This window comes from Triturus cristatus, chromosome 8 (assembly GCF_964204655.1).
Source record: "Triturus cristatus chromosome 8, aTriCri1.1, whole genome shotgun sequence".
NCBI lineage: Eukaryota > Metazoa > Chordata > Amphibia > Caudata > Salamandridae > Triturus > Triturus cristatus.
In genome coordinates, this window is record NC_140591.1 from 1,386,362,199 (window position 1) to 1,386,382,660 (window position 20,462).

A 20,462-nucleotide genomic window follows, 5' to 3' on the forward strand; every position below is an offset into this window, starting at 1 on the left:
CCGTGCAGGAAGCGAGAGGGCGACCGCCTAGGTGGCCGATTGCAGCACTAGCGGGTTACGCTGGGTCAGACTTTTAATGTAAGGCCCCCTACAGGATCTCTGTGTGCAGCGAACCACCGGTGATATTTGGAGATAAACCCCCCCCCCCCCCTATGTTGGGTCTACGGAGCCCCCATGACAGACTCTGGGCGTTTTGGTTAAAGAGCGGACCCTGGATAATAAGGCGCTCTGTCCAGAAATACCTGCTTCAACTGTTAACCAGCGGAGGTATGGCCCGAAGATTGCGGCAAATCCTTCCGGCTCCAAGGCTGTGGCTGCTCGAGGACTGCGCGGAGAGGCTCTGGTGTGTCTGGATATTCCGGATCGGACGCCCGGGGGAATGCGCCAGACCTTCGCGCTGGACCCGCCGAGGAGGGGAAGAGGCGGGGCTACGGGGAAGAGTCGCCCGGCCGGCCCCTCGGTAGCGGACATGCTGATGCAGGGAAAGGAGCCACGGACTGACGCAGTGTCGGCTGCAGCAAAGGCAAAGGCTGAGAAGGGTGGTGTGAAGCAGAGACGGAATAAAGAGGCGAGCCCAGCAAGGATTTCTGGAGCAGTTAAAGGCGTCCCAGTCACTCCGAATATAAGGGTCACAGGGGGTAATGATTTTATCGAAGGACAGAGAGTGGAATTCGAGGGTGAGGGTCCCTGCCTTGACATTGATGCTGATGGTGAGAGGAATGCCTCTATGTTGGTTCCCACTGGGGGGGGTTAGTATAGCGGACGCATCAAGATCTATATTGGCACCCCCGGCCCCGCCCCCATGTGTTACTACAAAGACAGTGACTATGAGCCAGAAAACAGTTATGAATGGCAAGAATATGCAGGACGAAGCTCCTTTATCCAGTGGAGCTGAGGGTGATGGAAAGGGATCACGGCATCCTGCCTCAGCATTGGAGATGAATTGTTTGATTTTGGCATTAGATCCGGTGGTAGGGGATAAGAATTGAACTGATTTGGATAAGGAGCCCAGTGACTGCTTCTTTTCTGTTTCAGAGGGGGCAGAGTGGTCAGATGATGGTCTAAGCTCATCACCAGGGGCCAGTAATTTAAACTCAGATCTTGATGATAGCGACCCAGATCTCTCTGTAACGGAAAAAAAAAAAACCTGTGTCCTGTTATACAGAGTCGGGGGGGAAAAGGGAATTAAGGTGGGATTATTCATCTGCTACTCCATTATCAGGTAAATCACCGACGGACTCTGGCACAACCCCCCCTACGCTGGAGGGAATACATCAGGCCATCCTTTCTCATAGGGAAGAAACGCGTCAGGACAGCCGGAAGGCGCAGGCCGCGATGAGAAAAATGCAGGGGGTCGTCAGGAAACTCTCCAAGGCGTGTATAAATGTTGGCGATAGGTTGACGAACCTTGAAGAAAGAATAGTTTCAACTGAGGCAGAAGTGGCCAGTGCGTCAACCCAGGCGGTGGCTCAAGGCTCTCAAATCAAGGATATCCAGTGGAAGCTGGAAGAATTTGAGAACAGGCAAAGGAGGAATAACCTCAGGGTACTGGGGGTCCCTGAGGGGGTGGAAGGGTATGATACCAGGGCATATGTAATTGATCTTTTAAAATCAGCCTTTCCGGAGATGTCGGAGTGGAATTGGGCAGCTGAGATTCAAAGAGCACACCGCACTCCGTTTAAGACACGAGCTCAACCTAAAGAGGGGGATAAACCACGAGCAATTCTTGTATTCTTCGGCAACTTCCTTCTGCAACAGGCAATTTCAGAGAAGGCCAGACCGGAAGCAAAGAGATCAAGTGGGGGGGATTTCATTTTTCTTTCAGACAGATTTCTTTCAATCAATTGTAGAGAGACGCTGGAGGCTGAGGCAGCTAATAAAAGCCTTTTTCAGGAGAAGAATATTCAGATTTATTTTATTAATCCGGCGCAATTTAAGGTGATCCACGAGGGACACACCCGGTATTTTGTATCGGAAATAAAAGCTGGAGAATATTTGGATGCTTTGGACAAATAAAGATGACCCGTAATAACACAGGACACTGGACATGTAGGATTAATGAGGTACAGTTGGGATGGGTGGAGAGTGATCCTGGATAGATTTAAAACTATATCATGGATATGGTTAGCGCTTTCTGACCCTTATATTTGTTATATGATGAGATTGGATTATGGGGTTGCACACATTTATTAGTGATTGATTTAGAAGGACCCAGGCCGCTAGTGCTGTATACAGGGTGGAGGGAGCGTTTGGTGTTGGGGAGGGAGACATTGGGTTGGGTTGGGTTGGGGGGTGCTCGGGTTGGGGGGGGATGGGCTGGGATGGGGGTGCTTGGTGGAGGGGAGAAAAGAAATACCAGGTATTATACTGTAATTTGGAATTAGGTTTGGTATATAAAACAGATGACTGGATTGAACCAAATGGGGTGTGGTCATCCTGCAGAGGAAAATGGGGAGGCTTAGGATAGGTACGGTGAATATTGGGGGCCTGAATGACTGGAGGAAAAGGCAACGGCTAGGGCCGTTTGTTCAGTCGAATTATCTAGATTTAGTATGTTTACAGGAGACCCATTTACCGTGGGCAAAAAGATACTTATTAAACATCAGAGGATTTGACTTGTTGGCCTGCTCCTCCCAGACATCTAATATTAGAGGGGTTGCAATCTTGGCTATATCAGGTTTGGGGGGATTAAACGCCAATTGTCAGATGCCCTTGGAAGATGGGCACTAGTAGAACTGGGTGTGGGTTATACATTATGTACAATCTATGGTTCGAATCAGAACGATCCCGAATTGTTTGAACAACTGGAAATAAAATTGACTAATTGGCCGAGACCTATGATAGTATGCGGGGACTTTAATATTTCGGTTGATTTTGGTAATAATACTGCTTACGTAGGTCGCAATCCCAAGGTATATCGAGCATTAAAAGCACCAAGGGAATCACACGGGTTGATTGATGTGTGGGGGAGTAAAAAGCAGAATAAACCAGGGTTTACCTATTTTTCCCATCCTTTTAGTAAGTATACTAAATTGGATTATTTTATGATCACCAGATCAGAAATTAAGAAGGTCACAATTGAGAAGCTCCCAAAACCTTTGTCGGAACACAGCCCATTAATTCTGGAGCTGGCTGTAGATACTTTAAATAAAAAACGATCAAATTGGACGTTTGAGAGGAAGCTATTAGCTAATCCTAAATTTGTGGAACATATAAGGTAGTGGACTCAGGAATATTTTAATATGAATCGATACAGTGCATCCCGAAACACTGTATGGGATGCATTTAAGGCAGCTTTCAGAGGGGAAACGATTAGCTTTTCAGCCAGGGGTAAGAAAGAAGATCGGGAAGAAAATAAGAGATTAGTGGGTCAGCTAGCAGACGCAGAGGAGCAACACATGTTGCGTACTAACCAGGGGAAAGAGATCTCCGGTATCCAACAGAAGATTATATCCATTAAAGCAGAGATACATAAAGCTCAAAAATCTTCAGATGAATATCAGACGCATAAGGGTAAGCTCTATGAGACAGGAGAACAGGCAGGCAAACTGCTAGCCCTCCGGATTAGACAGGACAGCACTAAGAAGATAATAACGAACATACAAGAGGGGGATAGGACTTAAACAGAATCAGAAGATATATCAAATGTTTTTAAACGCTTCTACCAACATCTGTATAAGGAAGAGAATCTGGCAGGTGCAGGTAGCCGTGAATTCTTAGATTTGGGTCCACATCTGGGTAGCCAGGATATAGAAGTACTGGAGAAAGATTTTGAAAAGGGGGAGGTTGTTGAAGCTCTGCAGGATTTACTTATGGGGAAGGCTGCTAGACCCGATAGTATTCCGTTAGAAGTATATAAATGTATTCAGAATGAGATTATTCTGATACTCTTGGATTTATTTAATGGTATAATGAGCTCTGGGGTGATTCCAGAATCATGGAAGGAAACTAATATTATAGTTTTTCATAAAAAAGGGAAAACCTTAGAGAGCCCTGAATCATATCGTCCAATATCCCTCAATACGGACACCAAGATCTATGCAAAGGTTTTGGCTAAAAGGCTGGGAAGGATCATAGGCGGTCTGGTCTCCCCGTGGCAGCATGGGTTTATCCCAGGTCGAGGGACCACAGAGCATATCAGGCGGGTTATTACACTTTTTGATGTACAGGCTGCCACCGGGGGACAGATGGCCATGATCCTTTTAGATGCAGAAAAGGCCTTTGATCGTGTCGCATGGAAGTATTTATGGGGGATATTGGAACGGAGAAGCTTTGGACCCAAAATAATGAGAGCTAGTAAGGCCATGTACTCTGAGCCGGAGGCCAGAATTCAATTAATGGGAGGCAGCTCGGAAAGAATTTGTATCTCCAGGGGGACACGCCAGGGCTGCCCTTGTTCACCAATTCTTTTTGCTTTGTACATAGACCAACTAATTCAGAGACTGCTGGGTTGTGATGACATTAGACCAATAGTCAGTAATGGATTTGAGACTAAGCTTCTGGCCTATGCTGACGACCTGACAATAATTACCCCTGAACCAGATAGGGCTATGAGAAGTATTAGGGAGATCGCAAGCGAATTTGGTCGGTGCTCTGGTTATATGTTAAATGAAAGCAAGACCCAAATAGTCTGCACCAGTAATATCGTAATGAATGATATAAGGTGTACTGAATCAGCAGTCTATTTGGGGGTTAGAGTGAGCCTTGTACCTGAATTAATCATAAAAGACAACTTTTCCCCGCTATTAACAACAATTGCGGCGGATCTAAAAAGAATAGGTGCTCTACATTTGACTATAATAGGGAGAGCCAATGTACTGAAGATGACTATGCTCCCCAACATTTTATATCTTTTTCGTTTCATTGCCTACCTGATTAATGAGGGTTTAATAAAATCAATAGAGGCAACATTTATGAATTTTATATGGCAGTATGGTAAAATAAGACGGTCCATGAAATATCTCTCCCAGCCACAGGCGAAGGGCGGGCTGGCTATCCCTAATATTAGATTTTATCAATGGGCTTGTTTGATCAGCTAAATGGCAATATTATTTGAGTCTGCTAAATCCAGATGTGGATGTGGACAAAGCACTGCAAATGGCAGGGAAAATCTTTCGTTCCACAAATCTAAAAACTCAACATTATAAAACTTTATTCAACCTATATTAAACACCTGCCAAATTATATGAGTGGAATAAGAGGGATGATGATAAATGCCCAAGGTGTTTGGAAGGGCCTGCTAATTTGGTGCATATGTTTTATCAATGTGATAAATTAAGATTAATTCGGGAAGAGATTGAAAAATTTTGGGAGGGGCTGCTAGGGAGAAAGATCAACCTATCCCCTACCCTAATGATAATAGGAATTGATAGCAACTTGGGTCTGAAGATGAAGGTGGAAGCCTTTGCTTTTTTAATGTGTGGCTGTCCTGCGTATAATGGTAGCGGCAAGTTGGAAAGATGCCTTGGCTCCTACGTTCCAGATGTGGCTGTCTAGACTCCTGGGGATATATAATATAGAATCTGCTTTATATAGTCAGAGAGGGAGGAAGATGAGGGAGCTGGGGTCGGAAATATGGGCCCCCATTAAGGGTTGGAGGAACTCCCAGCTATAGACAGGCAGGGCTGTATTTAGTTTTTAAATATGTATTAATGAATTGCCTCCTAAATATGTATAATCTTGTACTATATTTATAATTGTATAAAGCCACATTCGATTCTGCAATATCTCCGATTAACATTTTAAGAATCTATTTATGTTAGGCTTCTTACTACAGAATGCATTTATTGTTATTGTACCAGGTATATAATAAAAAAAAAAAAGAAAAAAAGAAAAAAAAAAGATAGTGAGTGGGAGAGTCAGTCAGTGAGAGTGAGTGGGAGAGTCAATGAGTGAGAGTCAATGAGTAAGAGGAAGAGTGTCAGTGAGAGTGAGTCAGTGAGAGTGAGTCAGTCAGTGAGAGTGAGTCAGTCAGTGAGAGTCAGTCAGTGAGAGTCAGTCAGTGAGAGTGAGTCAGTGAGAGTGAGTCAGTGAGAGTGAGTCAGTGAGAGTGAGTCAGTGAGAGTGAGTCAGTGAGAGTGAGTCAGTCAGTGAGAGTGAGTCAGTCAGTGAGAGTGAGTCAGTCAGTGAGAGTGAGTCAGTCAGTGAGAGTGAGTCAGTCAGTGAGAGTGAGTCAGTCAGTGAGAGTGAGTCAGTCAGTGAGAGTGAGTCAGTCAGTGAGAGTGAGTCAGTCAGTGAGAGTGAGTCAGTCAGTGAGAGTGAGTCAGTCAGTGAGAGTGTGAGAGTCAGTGAGAGTGTGAGAGTCAGTGAGAGTGTGAGAGTCAGTGAGAGTGTGAGAGTCAGTGAGAGAGTGTCAGTCAGTGAGAGTGTGAGAGTCAGTGAGAGAGTGTCAGTCAGTGAGAGTGAGTCAGTCAGTGAGAGTGAGTCAGTCAGTGAGAGTGAGTCAGTCAGTGAGAGTGGGAGAGTCAGTGAGAGTGGGAGAGTCAGTGAGAGTGGGAGAGTCAGTGAGAGTGGGAGAGTCAGTGAGAGTGGGAGAGTCAGTGAGAGTGGGAGAGTCAGTGAGAGTGGGAGAGTCAGTGAGAGTGGGAGAGTCAGTGAGAGTGAGAGAGTCAGTGAGAGTGAGAGTCAGTGAGAGTGGGAGAGTCAGTGAGAGTGAGTCAATCAGTGAGAGAGTCTGTCAGTCAGTCAATGAGAGAGAGTTTTGAGAGTCAGTTAGTGGGAGAGTCAGTCAGTGAGAGTGAGTCAGTGAGAGTGAGAGTCAGTCAGTGAGTGAGAGTGAGAGTGAGTCAGTCAGTGAGTGAGAGTGAGTCAGTCAGTGAGAGAGAGTGGGAGAGTCAGTCAGTGAGTGAGAGTGAGTCAGTCAGTGAGAGAGAGTGGGAGAGTCAGTCAGTGAGAGAGAGTGGGAGAGTCAGTCAGTGAGTGAGAGTGGGAGAGTGTCAGTGAGTCTGTCAGTGAGTCTGTCAGTGAGAGAGACGGAGTGAGTTAGAGTGGGAGAGTCAGTCAGTGAGAGAGTGAGAAAGGGAGAGTCTGTCAGTGAGAGTGAGTCAGTGTGAGTGAGAGTCAGTGTGAGTGAGAGTCAGTGTGAGTGAGAGTCAGTGTGAGTGAGAGTCAGTGTGAGTGAGAGTCTGTGTGAGTGAGAGTCTGTGTGAGTGAGAGTCTGTGTGAGTGAGAGTCTGTGTGAGTGAGAGTCTGTGTGAGTGAGAGTCTGTGTGAGTGAGAGTCTGTGTGAGTGAGAGTCTGTGTGAGTGAGAGAGTCAGTGAGAGAGTCAGTGTGAGTGTCAGTGAGAGTGTCAGTGAGAGTGTCAGTGAGAGTGTCAGTGAGAGTGTCAGTGAGAGTGTCAGTGAGAGTGTCAGTGAGAGTGTCAGTGAGAGTGTCAGTGAGAGTGTCAGCGAGAGTGTCAGCGAGAGTGTCAGCGAGAGTGTCAGCGAGAGTGTCAGCGAGAGTGTCAGCGAGAGTGTCAGTGAGAGTGTCAGTGAGAGTGTCAGTGAGAGTGTCAGAGAGAGTGTCAGTGAGAGTGTCAGTGAGAGTGTGAGAGTCTGTGAGAGTATCAGTGTGAGAAAGAGCCATCTTTCTTGCATGGTATGCCCCCACTTTTTGCTGAATTGCTGAATGTACTTTGACTGAGTGTGCCCTGGACTCCTGCCAATCAGGTGCCCAGGGCCTATGTTCCTTCCCTAAAACAAACAAAACCCAAATTGGCAAACCCTGGCCATATGTCAGCCCCTGGTAAATGGTACCCTATGTACCCAGGGCCTTGTGACCAGGGAAGGCCTCTAAGGCTGCAGCACTGATTGTGCCACTCTTAGAGGCCCTGTACCCTTACACACACACACTGCCTTTGCAGGCTGAGTGTTTGGGTGCAAGACAAAAACAAAGTCGACATGACACACATCCCTGTGTGCCATGCCCATCACCTACACTGCCATGGCATACATCTGCCACTCCTCTAGCTGCGTGCCTTATGCCAATGGTGTGGGCACAGGAGCCCTGTGCCCCTACAGTGCCCAGGTCCATTCCTGAGCACTGCAAGTGCAGTGCTGCCATTTAAGAGTACATGGTGCTGAGAGCTCGTCAAACACGAGCTCCACAGCACCATAATGGCAACACTGAAGACTGAGAAGTTTGGTATCAAACTTCTCAGCACATTAAACCCACACTGATGCCAGTGTGGGATTTAATGTACCAAGCACCCCAGAGGGCATCTTAGAGATGCCCCCTTAAACCTAACCTACAATCCACGTCAGCTCTGAGGCTGCCTAGGCTGCCACACAGCAGACATGTTGCTGGACACCTGGGTAGGAGAGCCCCTGCTCTCCTGGGCCTGCAACAATGCACATCCTGGGCGAGGTGCTAAATCTCCTCCCCCAGGATGGGCAGGGGGAAGCTTCAAAGGCATGCCGCCTCTGTGAGCTTCCCCAGGCCACTACGACCCCCCACTCTGGTGGGAAGCTTTGGCCGGAAACCCCAAATAAGGACAGGGGATGTGCCAGCCTGCCAACCCCACCCCTCAGGTGGGGGAGGCGAGGTGAAGCAAATCTCCGGGCTCTTGCCATCTTGAAGATGGGGAGCCCTACTCTATCAGGACTAGGCTACTGCCCCCCTCCCACAGGAGAGAGGCAGGATAGGGGGTGTACCCACTCCAGGACAGGGACCCATTGGTCCCTGCCCTTCACCTACCAGTAACGCCCCTAAATCTAGTATTTAGGGGCACTCTGAACCTTCCTTCCCCAGATTCAAAACTACAAAGAAGAGCAAGAAGAAAGAAGACCTGCCCTGCAGCTGCTAAGAAGAGGAAGACACCAACTGCTTTGGCCCCAGCCCTACCGGCCTGTCGACCCTCGAACCTGCTCCTGCTCCAACCTGGCATCTCTTGTGGCCAGCAACCTCACAAACCCCGGAGGACCTGGCTACCTTTTGGCTCTAAGCCCCTGGGACTCCCATGAGTAGAGGCTCTACTCAAAACCTACCTCTAATCCCTGGCAGCAGCCCGGAACCGCGAACCCAGCACACTCTGCACCGGCCAAGCCTGGCCAGTGCCGAAGTGGACAAAGACCGCAAGGACGACCCCACGGCGACTGTGACCCCGAGTCTGGCACCCAAGGACATCCCTCGACACTCCTGAAGGAGCCTGCAGCCTCAGAACAAGGTGCCCCCCCAACCGCGATCAACAGAGGGTAAGATTTCCCGACACCAAAAGGCACCCCTGCACGCGGCTCCCCGCGGCCCCCTATGCCCAATCCTGGGGTACCTACATATCCTCCAACTACCCAACTTACCTCTCGAAGTGGTGGTGGCACCTGAAGAATCCTCGGCCCCGGGCTTGCAATATTTTTTTTCAAACCGGAGATTTCCCATTGAAATCAATTGAGCGCCCGAAGGCTCAAAAGCACCCTGCACCCAGCCGCCCGAGTGGCCCTGGCAGTGAAACCTCTACACCTACCTACTTCCCCACTTGCCCTGAGTAAGTGACCAGGAGCCCATCTCCCACAGCCGCGTGGCTTGCCAGTCAGCAGCAACCAACCAAGGCCCACCTATCCCTCATAGGATAACATTGGGCCTATCTCTCTCTGCACCCGGCCGCCCTAGAGTCGCTGAGGGTGAACCAACTGTACCTACCTGACCCTGGGGGACCCCTGAGTCTATGCCCAGAACCTCAGCTCTGCCAGTCGAGTACTTACCCTTAAACCGATAACTCTATTTTCCTCATAGGGTAACATTGACTGGCTTTTTCCTGAAATTTCTTCTAAGTGTGGACTTTTCAAATCTTAAAATATTCACCAAAAATCAGCCGAGTAACGAAAACGAAATTACTCACCTGCTCTTAGGTGAGCTCCCAGTGCTGGATCTTGGTGCCCAGCACTGACTCTGAAAAATACTTACAACTGTACTTACCCGTAACCCAATTTTCTTCCGTAGGAAATCATTGACTGTTTTTCTGTGAAATTTCTTCTAAGTGTCAATTTCTGCAATCTTTAAATATTCTTTAAAAATCGTATAATATCTGAAAACGTAATTACTTACCTGTTTTGGATAAAGGTCCCAGTACTGAGTCTAGGCACCCAGTACTGGATTACAAAAGTAACGAGAACATACTGTACCTGCAACTTGAATTTTCGTCCATAGGGAATCATTGACTGTTTTCTTTGAAATATTTTCTAAGTGTCAACTTTTAAAATAGCTAAATATTGTTTAAAAATCATTACAGTAATTAAGTCGACTTTCATCACTTGATTCTGAGTAATGACCCAGGACTGAATCTAGGATCCAGTCCTGGAATTCCAAAAGTAATCCAAAAAGTAATCTGTTGCAAATACCTTGAAATTTCCATTGAGCTCAATGCATTGTTGTGTTTAAAATAGAGTTGCCTATTGCAACCACTTGTAACTGTTTACAAAAGTCAATTGCATATTGCAAAAGTATTTATATGAAACATCTCATTCTGAGAAAGTATATTTTAAATCCAAGTGTTGGTTCTAAAATAAAACAAGCATATATTTTTTATATATAAACCATTGGCCTAGAGTTCAGTTATTGAGTGTGTGAGACCATTTGCTGACTGAGTGTGAACAACAAATGCTTTACACTGTCCTCTGATACTTCCTTACTGCTCGACAAAGCTACCACTTTAGAGAGTAAGGTTATATCTAACTGTAGCCTCTGTCAAACCCTTGGGGACCTTGGACTCTGTACACCCTGTACCTATTAAGGAACAGTATATACAGAGCCACTTTCTCACAATCAGTGAGAGTTTGATAGTCAGTGAGAGTGAGTCAGCCATTAATGCAAGGCATTTGCAGTTAGGGTGAGTACTCTAAAGCTCAACTTTCATTGTGACAATGGTTCGAATATAAAACCCATACATGTTTGCAGAGTTTAACGATTTGTGGCTATTCCTAATGCTCTGAGGATACTACATTATTATATGCATATAGATACATGCAGAACAAATAAAGAAACAATTATAGTGAAGGCTTGAATCCGCATGTTCTGAAAACCTGTAATTTCCCATCTTTCAAAAGAGCACAAGCAGCAGCTGTTTTAAAGCACTCGTGCTTGTGCTCGTCATTGCTAATTTATATTAATCGATTTCATTTTAAAGTAATTCAATTAAGATAGAGAGACAGCACATCGGGTTAGGATTACAACGCACCTGAGAAAACACGCCATCTTATCAAGCCAGGGAGTGGTGCGTGCGTGCGCAGTCTGCTCTTTTTCGAAGCACATACTTGTGCTTGTGGCGCGCCCCTGCGTGCTCCCGCAAGGTGTATGCCGCCACAAGCACAAGTATGTGCTTCGAAAAAGAGCTGAACGACGGCTAAAGGTCTCCTATGCAGCGCTGCGCAGGCGAGACCTAAAAAGGACCTCAGTGGTGGGGGAGCAATTGAGGGCTGGGTGACAGGTGCAAGGGAGCAACAGAGGTGCTTGAGGCTGGGCAGGGGGGAGGTCCCCCCAAAAAATAGTCAGAGGGGTGGGGAAAGCACTGGAAGAACTTAAGGGGATGGATACGGAAGCAGCACAGCGTGCGGGGGTGGATATTCGAGATAGAGAGCGAGAGCTACAAAACATATACACTCTCATGGAGTGCTGAATGAAGAAAAAGTAGTTCCCTAAATGTTAGCAATGGAAGGATACCAGTCATCCAGTCAAAAGGATGATATGAGCGTATGCTGCATGGGAGCGACAAACAGAAGAATGGGAAAGAAACTCACGATGGATAAGGAAAGCAATTGAACAAAAAAGAGAAAGCAAACAAAAGTTACCACAAAGGCAACCAATGCTAAGGAATGGGTTGGACCATAGGCCACTATAAGTTTCTACTATAGCCAGTTCTTAATTTGTCGATAGATTATTTGCTGTGCTGATCGCTATTTTTGCATTAAATGCAAAGTAGACTTTTTGGCTTCCTGGTGTGTTGTGTTTTAAATTAACACTGGGAAAACTGAGAAAACAAGCATTTGCAATGCAATAGGTCTCGCATTAGGAAAGTTTGAGCTATTGGTATTGTAAATGCCAAATTTTGTATTTATGTGTTGGTTTTGAAAAAACTAAATTAATAGCTTTGTCATTTACAATTCCAATAGTTTTAACTTTCGCAAAATCTACTGATGCGTTTTAGAAACGCTTTGATCCTGTAACGTTTGTGTTTTTGTTAAAATTTAGAAAAGGCACCTACTGACATCGTACGAACTAGGGGGCAGTGTGTAAGAGGGCAGTGTGTGAGGGGGAATTGTACGAGGGCACAGTGTGTGTGTGTGTAAGGGTGCGGGCTGTGTGTGTGTGCTGGTGTAAGGGTGCAGTGTGTGTGACCTAAAGTGGGTAATGTGTGAGAGCAGTGTATGTGGGGGCAGTGTGTCAAGGGGTCAGTGTGTGAGGAGGGGTCAGTGTGTGTGGTTTGTGTGAGAGGGGGGCAGTGTGTGTAGTCTGTGTGAGAGGGGGGCAGTGTGTGTAGTCTGTGAGAGAGGGGGCAGTGTGTGTAGTCTGTGAGAGAGGGGGCAGTGTGTGTAGTCTGTGTGAGGGGGCAGTGTGTGTAGTCTGTGTGAGGGGGCAGTGTGTGTAGTCTGTGTGAGGGGGTAAGTGTGAGTGGTCTGTGTGGAGGGGCAAGTGTGAGCGGTCTGTGTGGAGGGGCAAGTGTGAGCGGTCTGTGTGGAGAGGCAAGTGTGAGCGGTCTGTATGAGGGGGGGCAGTGTGTGTGGTCTGTGTGAGGGGGCATTGTGTGTGGTCTGTGTGAGAGGGGGGCAGTGTTGGTTAGTGACTTGTCAGTAAACTGTATTTCTATTTTCTTTAAAGGCTGTAATAGTATTGAAAAAAATACACAATCTGACATTGGCTCACGTAAATGACTGCAGTGCCTTTGAAGTAAACTGTATTCTTATTTATTTGAGGGTGAGGGGGTGCAGAGTCTGAGGGGTCTAATGTGTGTAGGGCAGTGTGTGAGGTAGCAGTTTGGGGGTCCTAATGTGTGTAGGGCAGTGTGTGAGGCAAGACAGAATAAAAGGATAAAAGTGCTGTTTGTAGAGAGAGTGATTTTTTGTTTGTTTTGCATGAGAATGTAAGCAGGAAACTCAGACAAAAGCATACGTGTTTGGATGCGTAAAGCAGAACATAGAGGCTGGAAACTATTGGCGACGAGGGCAGACAGCAAAACACAGAGGCGAGACAGGATAAAAGTGCTGTTTGTGGAGAGAGTGATTTTTTTTCGCATAAGAATGTAAGAAGGAAAGGAAACAATGAACGTGTTTGGGTGCGTAAAGTTGAATTAAAAAAAACTATCAAAGTAAATAAATATAATAGACGCATGCAAAACTCATAGGCACAAGGTCAAGTAGTCAGTCGCACAAAGCCGAAAATCAGAAAAAGATGCGAGAAAGAAAAGGCGGAGGGGAACTACATGGAAAAGGAGAGACGCGTTGGCGGTTAAAAAAAAAAAACATTCAAAGTAAATAAATATAATAGACGCATGCAAAACTCATAGGCACGAGGTCAAGTAGTCAGTCACACAAAGCCCAAAAAAAAAAGAAAAATGCGAGAAAGAGAAGGCGGGGCGGAACTACTCGGAAGGGGAGAGACGCGTGGGCAGAGAGGAGCCCAAAGCTTGTGAAGGGGCCCATTCCTTGCATACTGAGCAGGAAGGGGAGGGTGCAGCAAGCTTAAGCCACTTGTACACTTGTACATAATGTAGACAAAGGTGTGTTCAAAGAGAGCTATATAGCAGCCTCATCCCCAAAGTTGTACCTCTGATTCCATTGCTCGGATTATCAACTCTTTGTTTATTTAATTGATCTGTATTGCCAAAAATATGTTACTAAAGAAACTGCACACATGAGAGGAGAAAGACTCAATATTACATGAGCTAGGTAGTGCACTGGACAGACATTAATATGTTTGTATGAAAATAGACGATGGGTGGAACACGAAAGCAAAGTTTCAATTGGCTAAAAGACAAGTGTAGTAAATGAGGTAAGGGAGTAGTGCTAAAAAACTCGATCAAGGTAAAGTGGCACAGTCCTACTATGTTGGAAGGAATTTGTACTATAACAGCTTGACAGGAGGATGCCATCTGGCCTATGTCCGTAACTTTGGGCATAACAATTTTGCCTATTGCCTATAAAATAACAGAGAGCAAACATGACTGAAGTAGGGGCCATGGGAGCAGCAGAACGTTTTTTTGGAAGGTAACACTACATCTGGTAATCATGGATACCACACGATGTGGAATTTTCAGGTATGGTATTAAATAACATAACGAGTATTTGTAAGATGCATGTTCACCTTTGGGTCTCTTGGTGCTGAAAAAATAAATCTTTATTGTTATCCCGCTTAATTGAACTCAATTTATCGACCTTGCAAGAATGAAAGACTGATTGAAGTTACCAGGATTCAAACCTGTGACCATATGTTCAAATACAGCTCCCTGGAGTGGGCGAATTAGTTCACTGAGTCTTCAGTTTCTATTCCAAGTATTTCTACTTGGAATGGGGAATAACATACAGAATGTAAGTTTTGCAAACTGACTGCTTACTGCAAGCTTTCCTTTTCAAGCCGCTTTCCCCATTCAATAAATGTAAACCTTTTGCCTCTTATACCTTCTCAATCCAAATAACAAACTAACATATTCACTGCTCAAATTAGTTTCATGTTTCACTATACTAATTCACCACTAATCCTTTATGGGTTTCAGAGTATTGTATTGTATTGTATTGTAATTGCATTTATATAGCGCTTACTACCCTACTCACCGAAAAAAGCGCTTGACGCCTCGTCAGGGGTAGTAAGCTCTATATAAATGCAATTACAATACAATACAATTCATAATTCGTCAGGCTTTCTCTCGTTAAATAAGAATGGGGGAAGTATTGTATGTGTGGTTGTTCTCGCACAACGTGTAATCGATGCAAGCACCAAAAAGTGTCTTAAATGTACTGAAAATTATTTTGTTTCTTTTGTGTAATACTGTACCTTAGTGGGATTCAAAATAAGTCATGCATTTCTACCTCATTCATATTTTAAGTCTTGTTGAGTTTCATAGCTTTGAATAAACAGGTGACAGGTGTATATTATGAAAAACTCAATACAGAACCAATAACAATAGGGCATAGCTGCAGGGCGGAGAGCGGCACACTAAATGAACGGTACTGTAGCATGAAACAAAGTCTAAAAGAGTCCGTCCTTACATCTCCCCATCCGATTACTTTTGAGTCTCACTCTCCTGAACTAAAATATTAGATACTACTACCAATCGCCAAACACGTTAACAGCCTACAACGTCGTAATACGACGACGTACTGCACACAAAGAACTCGACTTTGCTGCAGGCTGAATTGCGCCTCTACTCCACAGGTGGCACGGGCACACCGACAAGCCTGCGCAGCCTATAGCCGGACGTCCCTTAAGTGCCGCCAGTACCGTATATCTTCCTGCTGTAGCGCAGGCACAGAGGACTCACCTTGACGTAAGTGCGCTCCGTCTCCAGCAGCTCACAGATCACCTTGCGCAGCTTGTCCGCGTCCGTCAGCTGCCTCATGGTCGCCAGCTGCGCTCCCGCGAACTCCTGCGGCGTCTGGCTCGCGTCCGGAGGATTCATCTCATGGAGACTGCGGCAGAAAGCAGCCACCTGCTCCGTGCTCTGCCAAGAAACACAAAAGGTCGTTATTTTCCACCAGTCTACCCTTGGAATGTATTCTGTGAGCGCTGTCCTTGTTTATTAAGTCTTCAGCACAGTTACTGGTCGTGGCTCACGGTAGCCATCATAATTAGAAGACAGAAGATGTTCGGTTCAGTGAGTCAGACATCAAAGCCCCCGCTCTCTTCTGGGCTTTATTGTACTTTTCTATTCCTCAACTCTGCTTCTTGCCTGGAATTTGTGCTCAATAGAACTTTTTTTTCTCCATTTAATCACATTTAACAGCCGTGCGTACAAAGACATGAACATTTGAAGTGGACGGCCCAGTCTGAAGAACTTAAGGCGCCTTCAAGAGCATGCAGAAGAGTCTTGGGTCCCCCTCCTGTACGCCCTTGCCCCTTACCAGCAGCTACTTGACACAGACCGCCTGAATTTTGTGCCCCCGCCGAGTGTAGATAATCCCCTTTAGAACCCTTTGCATACAAATCATGTCTTCCCCTGGGGTTCGATTTTTAAACACCAGTTAAAGCTCTTGCCCCATATCTCTTTGGAGAGGGGCATTTCTAAGGCCTGTCTTGTTTCTTACGTTTGGGGCGGTTCACTTGGAGCGGCTTTAAAATCCCACAGCAGCAAAGGGAGCTCCCTGGCGGGACAAGGCATGTGTGTGGTACAATGCATGTATGTGGTACAAGGCATGTGTGTGGTACAAGGCATGTGTAGTACAACAAGTCATGTGTGGTACAACAAGGCATGTGTGTGGTACAACAAGGCATGTGGGTGGTACAACAAGGCATGTGGGTGGTGCAAGGCATGTGGGTGGTGCAAGGCATGTGGGTGGTGCAAGGCATGTGTGTGCTGCAAGGCATGTGTGTGCTACAAGGCATGTGTGTGGTGCAAGGCATGTGTGTGGTGCAAGGCACGTGTGTGGTGCAAGGCACGTGTGTGGTGCAAGGCACGTGTGTGGTGCAAGGCACGTGTGTGGTGCAAGGCACGTGTGTGGTGCAAGGGACGTGTGTGGTGCAAGGGACGTGTGTGGTGCAAGGCACGTGTGTGGTGCAAGGCACGTGTGTGGTGCAAGGCACGTGTGTGGTGCAAGGCACGTGTGTGGTGCAAGGCACGAGTGTGGTACAAGGCTGATCGCATGAGGTGGGCGGAGAGACATGACTGATTCAGAGGTTCCGAGACTGCCACTGCGCTTCCTGTCTCTGCTGACCTGTCCATCACCACCAGAAAGCAGCAGCCCCCTTTCAGAGAATGACATCACCCACAAAAAGATTCTATAAATGGACATGCCACTTTAAATGGACAAGCCACACACAAAATCTAACTCCACTCCACATTTCGTTAGGTAAGCTTTACGAAGTACCATGGAACGTATGAAAACAAAGGCCCCCAACGCATTCCTTATTTTTTTTTAAAATATTTAAAAAATACGTGTTTTACAAACACAACAATAGGGGTTTTTATGATACCACTCAAAACCTTCCGTATTTTAGAGTACCTGCGACTCCTGCTATCACAATCCTTTATAAGCATTATGTTCTAAATGGTAAGAAAATGTTCAGTAGAACAATTTTTTTTTTACCTGGTTCAAAGGTCGTTCTGTAATGGGGTCTGGAGTTAAACTGTTCACTCCAATTCCCAATCATAAACTAGAAACAAACAGTGCAAAATGAAAGGGGCATTAATCTGGGCTTGTGCAGAGTTTGTGTAACATGCTCAAGGACCAGCAATGAAGGAGGCGCAGTGTTAGACTTCCCGAGGAATTAGCAATATGGACCAGTAATGGGAGTATTGATCCGTCACAGTGTTTGTGGTGTATCTACCAAGTATAGAGCTACTAAGAACTCATTTTCCATTCCTAGAGCAGCCGATTAATCAGCATCCGGAATATCGCTTGAAATAATTAACAGACCGATTACTGAATGGCATTAATTAGTTAACTAACACGAACCACAGTATTTCTTAGTGATTACATGAACAGAAAAATCAATGGGAACAATCAATTAACATTTTCTTAAGGAAGGAACAGTGTGACATTAATAAGCAGCATTATGACAGTTAAATCTTTCATCTGGAGAAATATTATTATAGTCGGTATTTTGAGGGCAATATTAGTAGATGAAATATTACATCTAAGTGGAATCATTAGGAGAATGAATTCACTATTTCCATTAACAGATTATGGAGTAGCATTCACATTTATCAATTAATAATCAGATGTACTAAGTGGTAAAACAATAAAGAATATTATTACAAATAATAACTTATGTTTAAATGGACTGTTGTGCACTCATAACAGTCCTCAAGCATTTCCCCAGCTGTTGGAGCTTAGTGTCTCTTAGCCAGTGCATTCTGGTACAAGTACTCCTCAAATATGCTTTTGTGCTGCCATTGGAACTTAAACTGATTATGTATTAGTATGTTACCACATCCTCAATTAGGGAAACTGTAGATCCCTTGATGACTAATAGAGACTGGGAAACATTTGGAAAATCTGCATTATACTGTCCACAAAGACAGTGATGAAAATGCAACTTTGCAACCTAGAACCACCAATCATCATGCACTTGGGACACACTAAAAACCAACATCTGTGAAATGAGAGCACAATCAGTCATTTCAAAAAGTCATTAGAACTGATCATCAGCACTTTCAATGGAAATTTTAATAAGCAGCACATTTAAGAGCTGCCGCCTTTGTGGAACAAAACGGAAAAGGACCTATTATCGTCTCATTTCCAGCTCAAGAAATGTTCCTTTCTCTCAATATCACACACATAAGGCTTCTCTCTACTAGCTCTATCCTATGCTACTCCTAAAGAAATCTGCCCAGCTCAAAGTTTGCACTCCTTCAGCTGCTAGCCCAAACCCATCCACCCACAAGCAAAGTCTTGAACACATCACCTTACAACCCCAAACAAAACCCTCCTGTAATGCCCTTCATGTTGGTCTCAAAACCTGCTGCTTTTACCAGACACCTTGTACCACAATCCTCAATTACCCCTGCAGGCAGCCTGTCCTACGTCCAGTCAGTCAACGGGTCTCATTACGAGTGTTGGCGGCGTGGTGGTGGCGGTCTTCCAACTGCCATATTACGACCAGGGCGGACGGGCCACCCTGGGACCGCCCCAACCGCCAGGATCAGAGATCCCTGGTGGTGGCACTGCAGTCTGGATGCCGCAATATGCTTGGGGGGCCGCCTTGGTCCCACCAAACATATTGCACGTTTCCTCTCCGCCACGGTTTTCATGTCGGTGAGCCCGCCATGAATATCGTGGTGGAGAGGAAACGGGCCCCCTGTTGCCTCAGGGCCATGGGGTGCATTAAGGGGGGCACACATTGTGCCCCCCCCCTGTGTGCATGCACAGCAGTACCTGCACGGCATGGACTGCAGCAGTTCCCATTGCGTTGCCTATTTCATAGGCACCACCGTAGGAACGCCAAAGAACCACCTGGCAAACAGGAGAAAACTCCTAATCTGGTAGGCAGTTCAACCATTGGTTTGGCAGTGGGAGAGCAGGACGGTGCCACTCCCGCACCACCAAACTCTTAATGAGGCCCATTGCCACTCCTGTTCTCTCGCCGGTAATAGTGGAAAAAACATATTTCTTCTCGCAGTTCCTTCTACCTCAACTCCCTTAGACTTCCAGACCCAATGGCGGAAAAAAGAATCTGAAGATGGCAACTGCAGTGAGGGGTTTCCGGGGCATACGTCTGGAGTCACACAAGAAGGAGTTTAAACCAAAATGTTTGACACCGCCCACGAGAAGTAAAAAAGAGAGAAAAGAGACTATAAGGAGACTTTCAAGACTCAACCACTAGAATGTGCAATAATGCACAGCATGTGAATCCAGAAAAGATTCAACCAAACAAGCTCTGATAGTATTACATGGCTATTTTCATACACTATATAAGGGTATCTGCTTGCAAGCATTTTCTCCTTACAACTGACTTCACAAATCTTTAAAAGATGTCACTATAAGAAGCACTGCTGGCTCGCCGTGTCGCTTCTATCTCATATGCATGATCATGCTGTTCTCTCATTATTGACTTACTATCATCAGTCCCCAAATACATCCCTGACTGTAAATGTATTTAGCTCATTTAAATGCATGACTCTGCCTAGCAACAATAAAAGCCAATGGCTAGCAAATGAACAGTTTCAGTGGAAAATACAGCAAACGCACTTTTAAAAACAAAACATGGCCTGAGGCACTGTGACAAGCATTAACCTGCCACTGTTAAAAATAGACATTAACATTTAGGGCCAAAGTCAAATAAGATCTACAAGATAAGGGAGACCCGGAGGGACCCTCATCACATTCTGCAAGGGGGCCCCATCATTTTGCGCTACGCCACTGGAAACAAATATGTCACTATCCTTACCTCTAAACTTAACAATGCAGAAAATATGTATGGGCCTAATTTAGAGTTCGGCGGAAAAGTTACTCCGTCACAAACGTGACAGATATCCCATCTGCCGTATTACAAGTGCCATAGGCTATAATGGACTCGTAATATGGCGGACGGGATATCCGTCATGTTTGCGATCGAGAAACTGGTCTGTCAAACTCTAAATCAGGCCCAATACTGGTGGATTTTTAGATGTAAACAAACTAAGATTGCGGATTTACATCGGCATTTTTTGTTTAACTTGATGCAACCTAAGCACACAAAAAAGTTCAAAAATCGGTCCTAAAAATCTTTCCCCCCTTTTATCAGTGCAAAATGAAATAAGGCAAAGTAATCCACACTCTCAATGAAACAATTAATGCTTTGCGGTGTTCTCAGATTTGTGTTGAAACGGTTCTTCCTCTGAATCGATGCTGGTGCCTAGGGA

At 45.6% G+C, this 20,462-nt stretch overlaps 1 protein-coding gene and 1 long non-coding RNA gene across 4 annotated transcripts in view; one reads left to right on the forward strand and one right to left on the reverse strand.

Moving 5' to 3' along the window:
* Window positions 1–20,462, reverse strand: part of TIAM1 (TIAM Rac1 associated GEF 1) — a 491,618-nt gene that overhangs the window by 92,964 nt on the left and 378,192 nt on the right. For all 3 annotated transcript variants that reach the window (XM_085623101.1, XM_085623102.1, XM_085623103.1), the window contains one exon: window positions 15,444–15,623. In XM_085623101.1, coding sequence (XP_085479227.1) covers window positions 15,444–15,623 — 180 coding nt within the window. The remainder of the gene's footprint in view (window positions 1–15,443; window positions 15,624–20,462) is intronic.
* The window catches only part of LOC146805801 (uncharacterized), a 117,153-nt gene that overhangs the window by 74,802 nt on the left and 21,889 nt on the right, over window positions 1–20,462 (forward strand). The gene's annotated exons all lie outside the window — the stretch shown is intronic.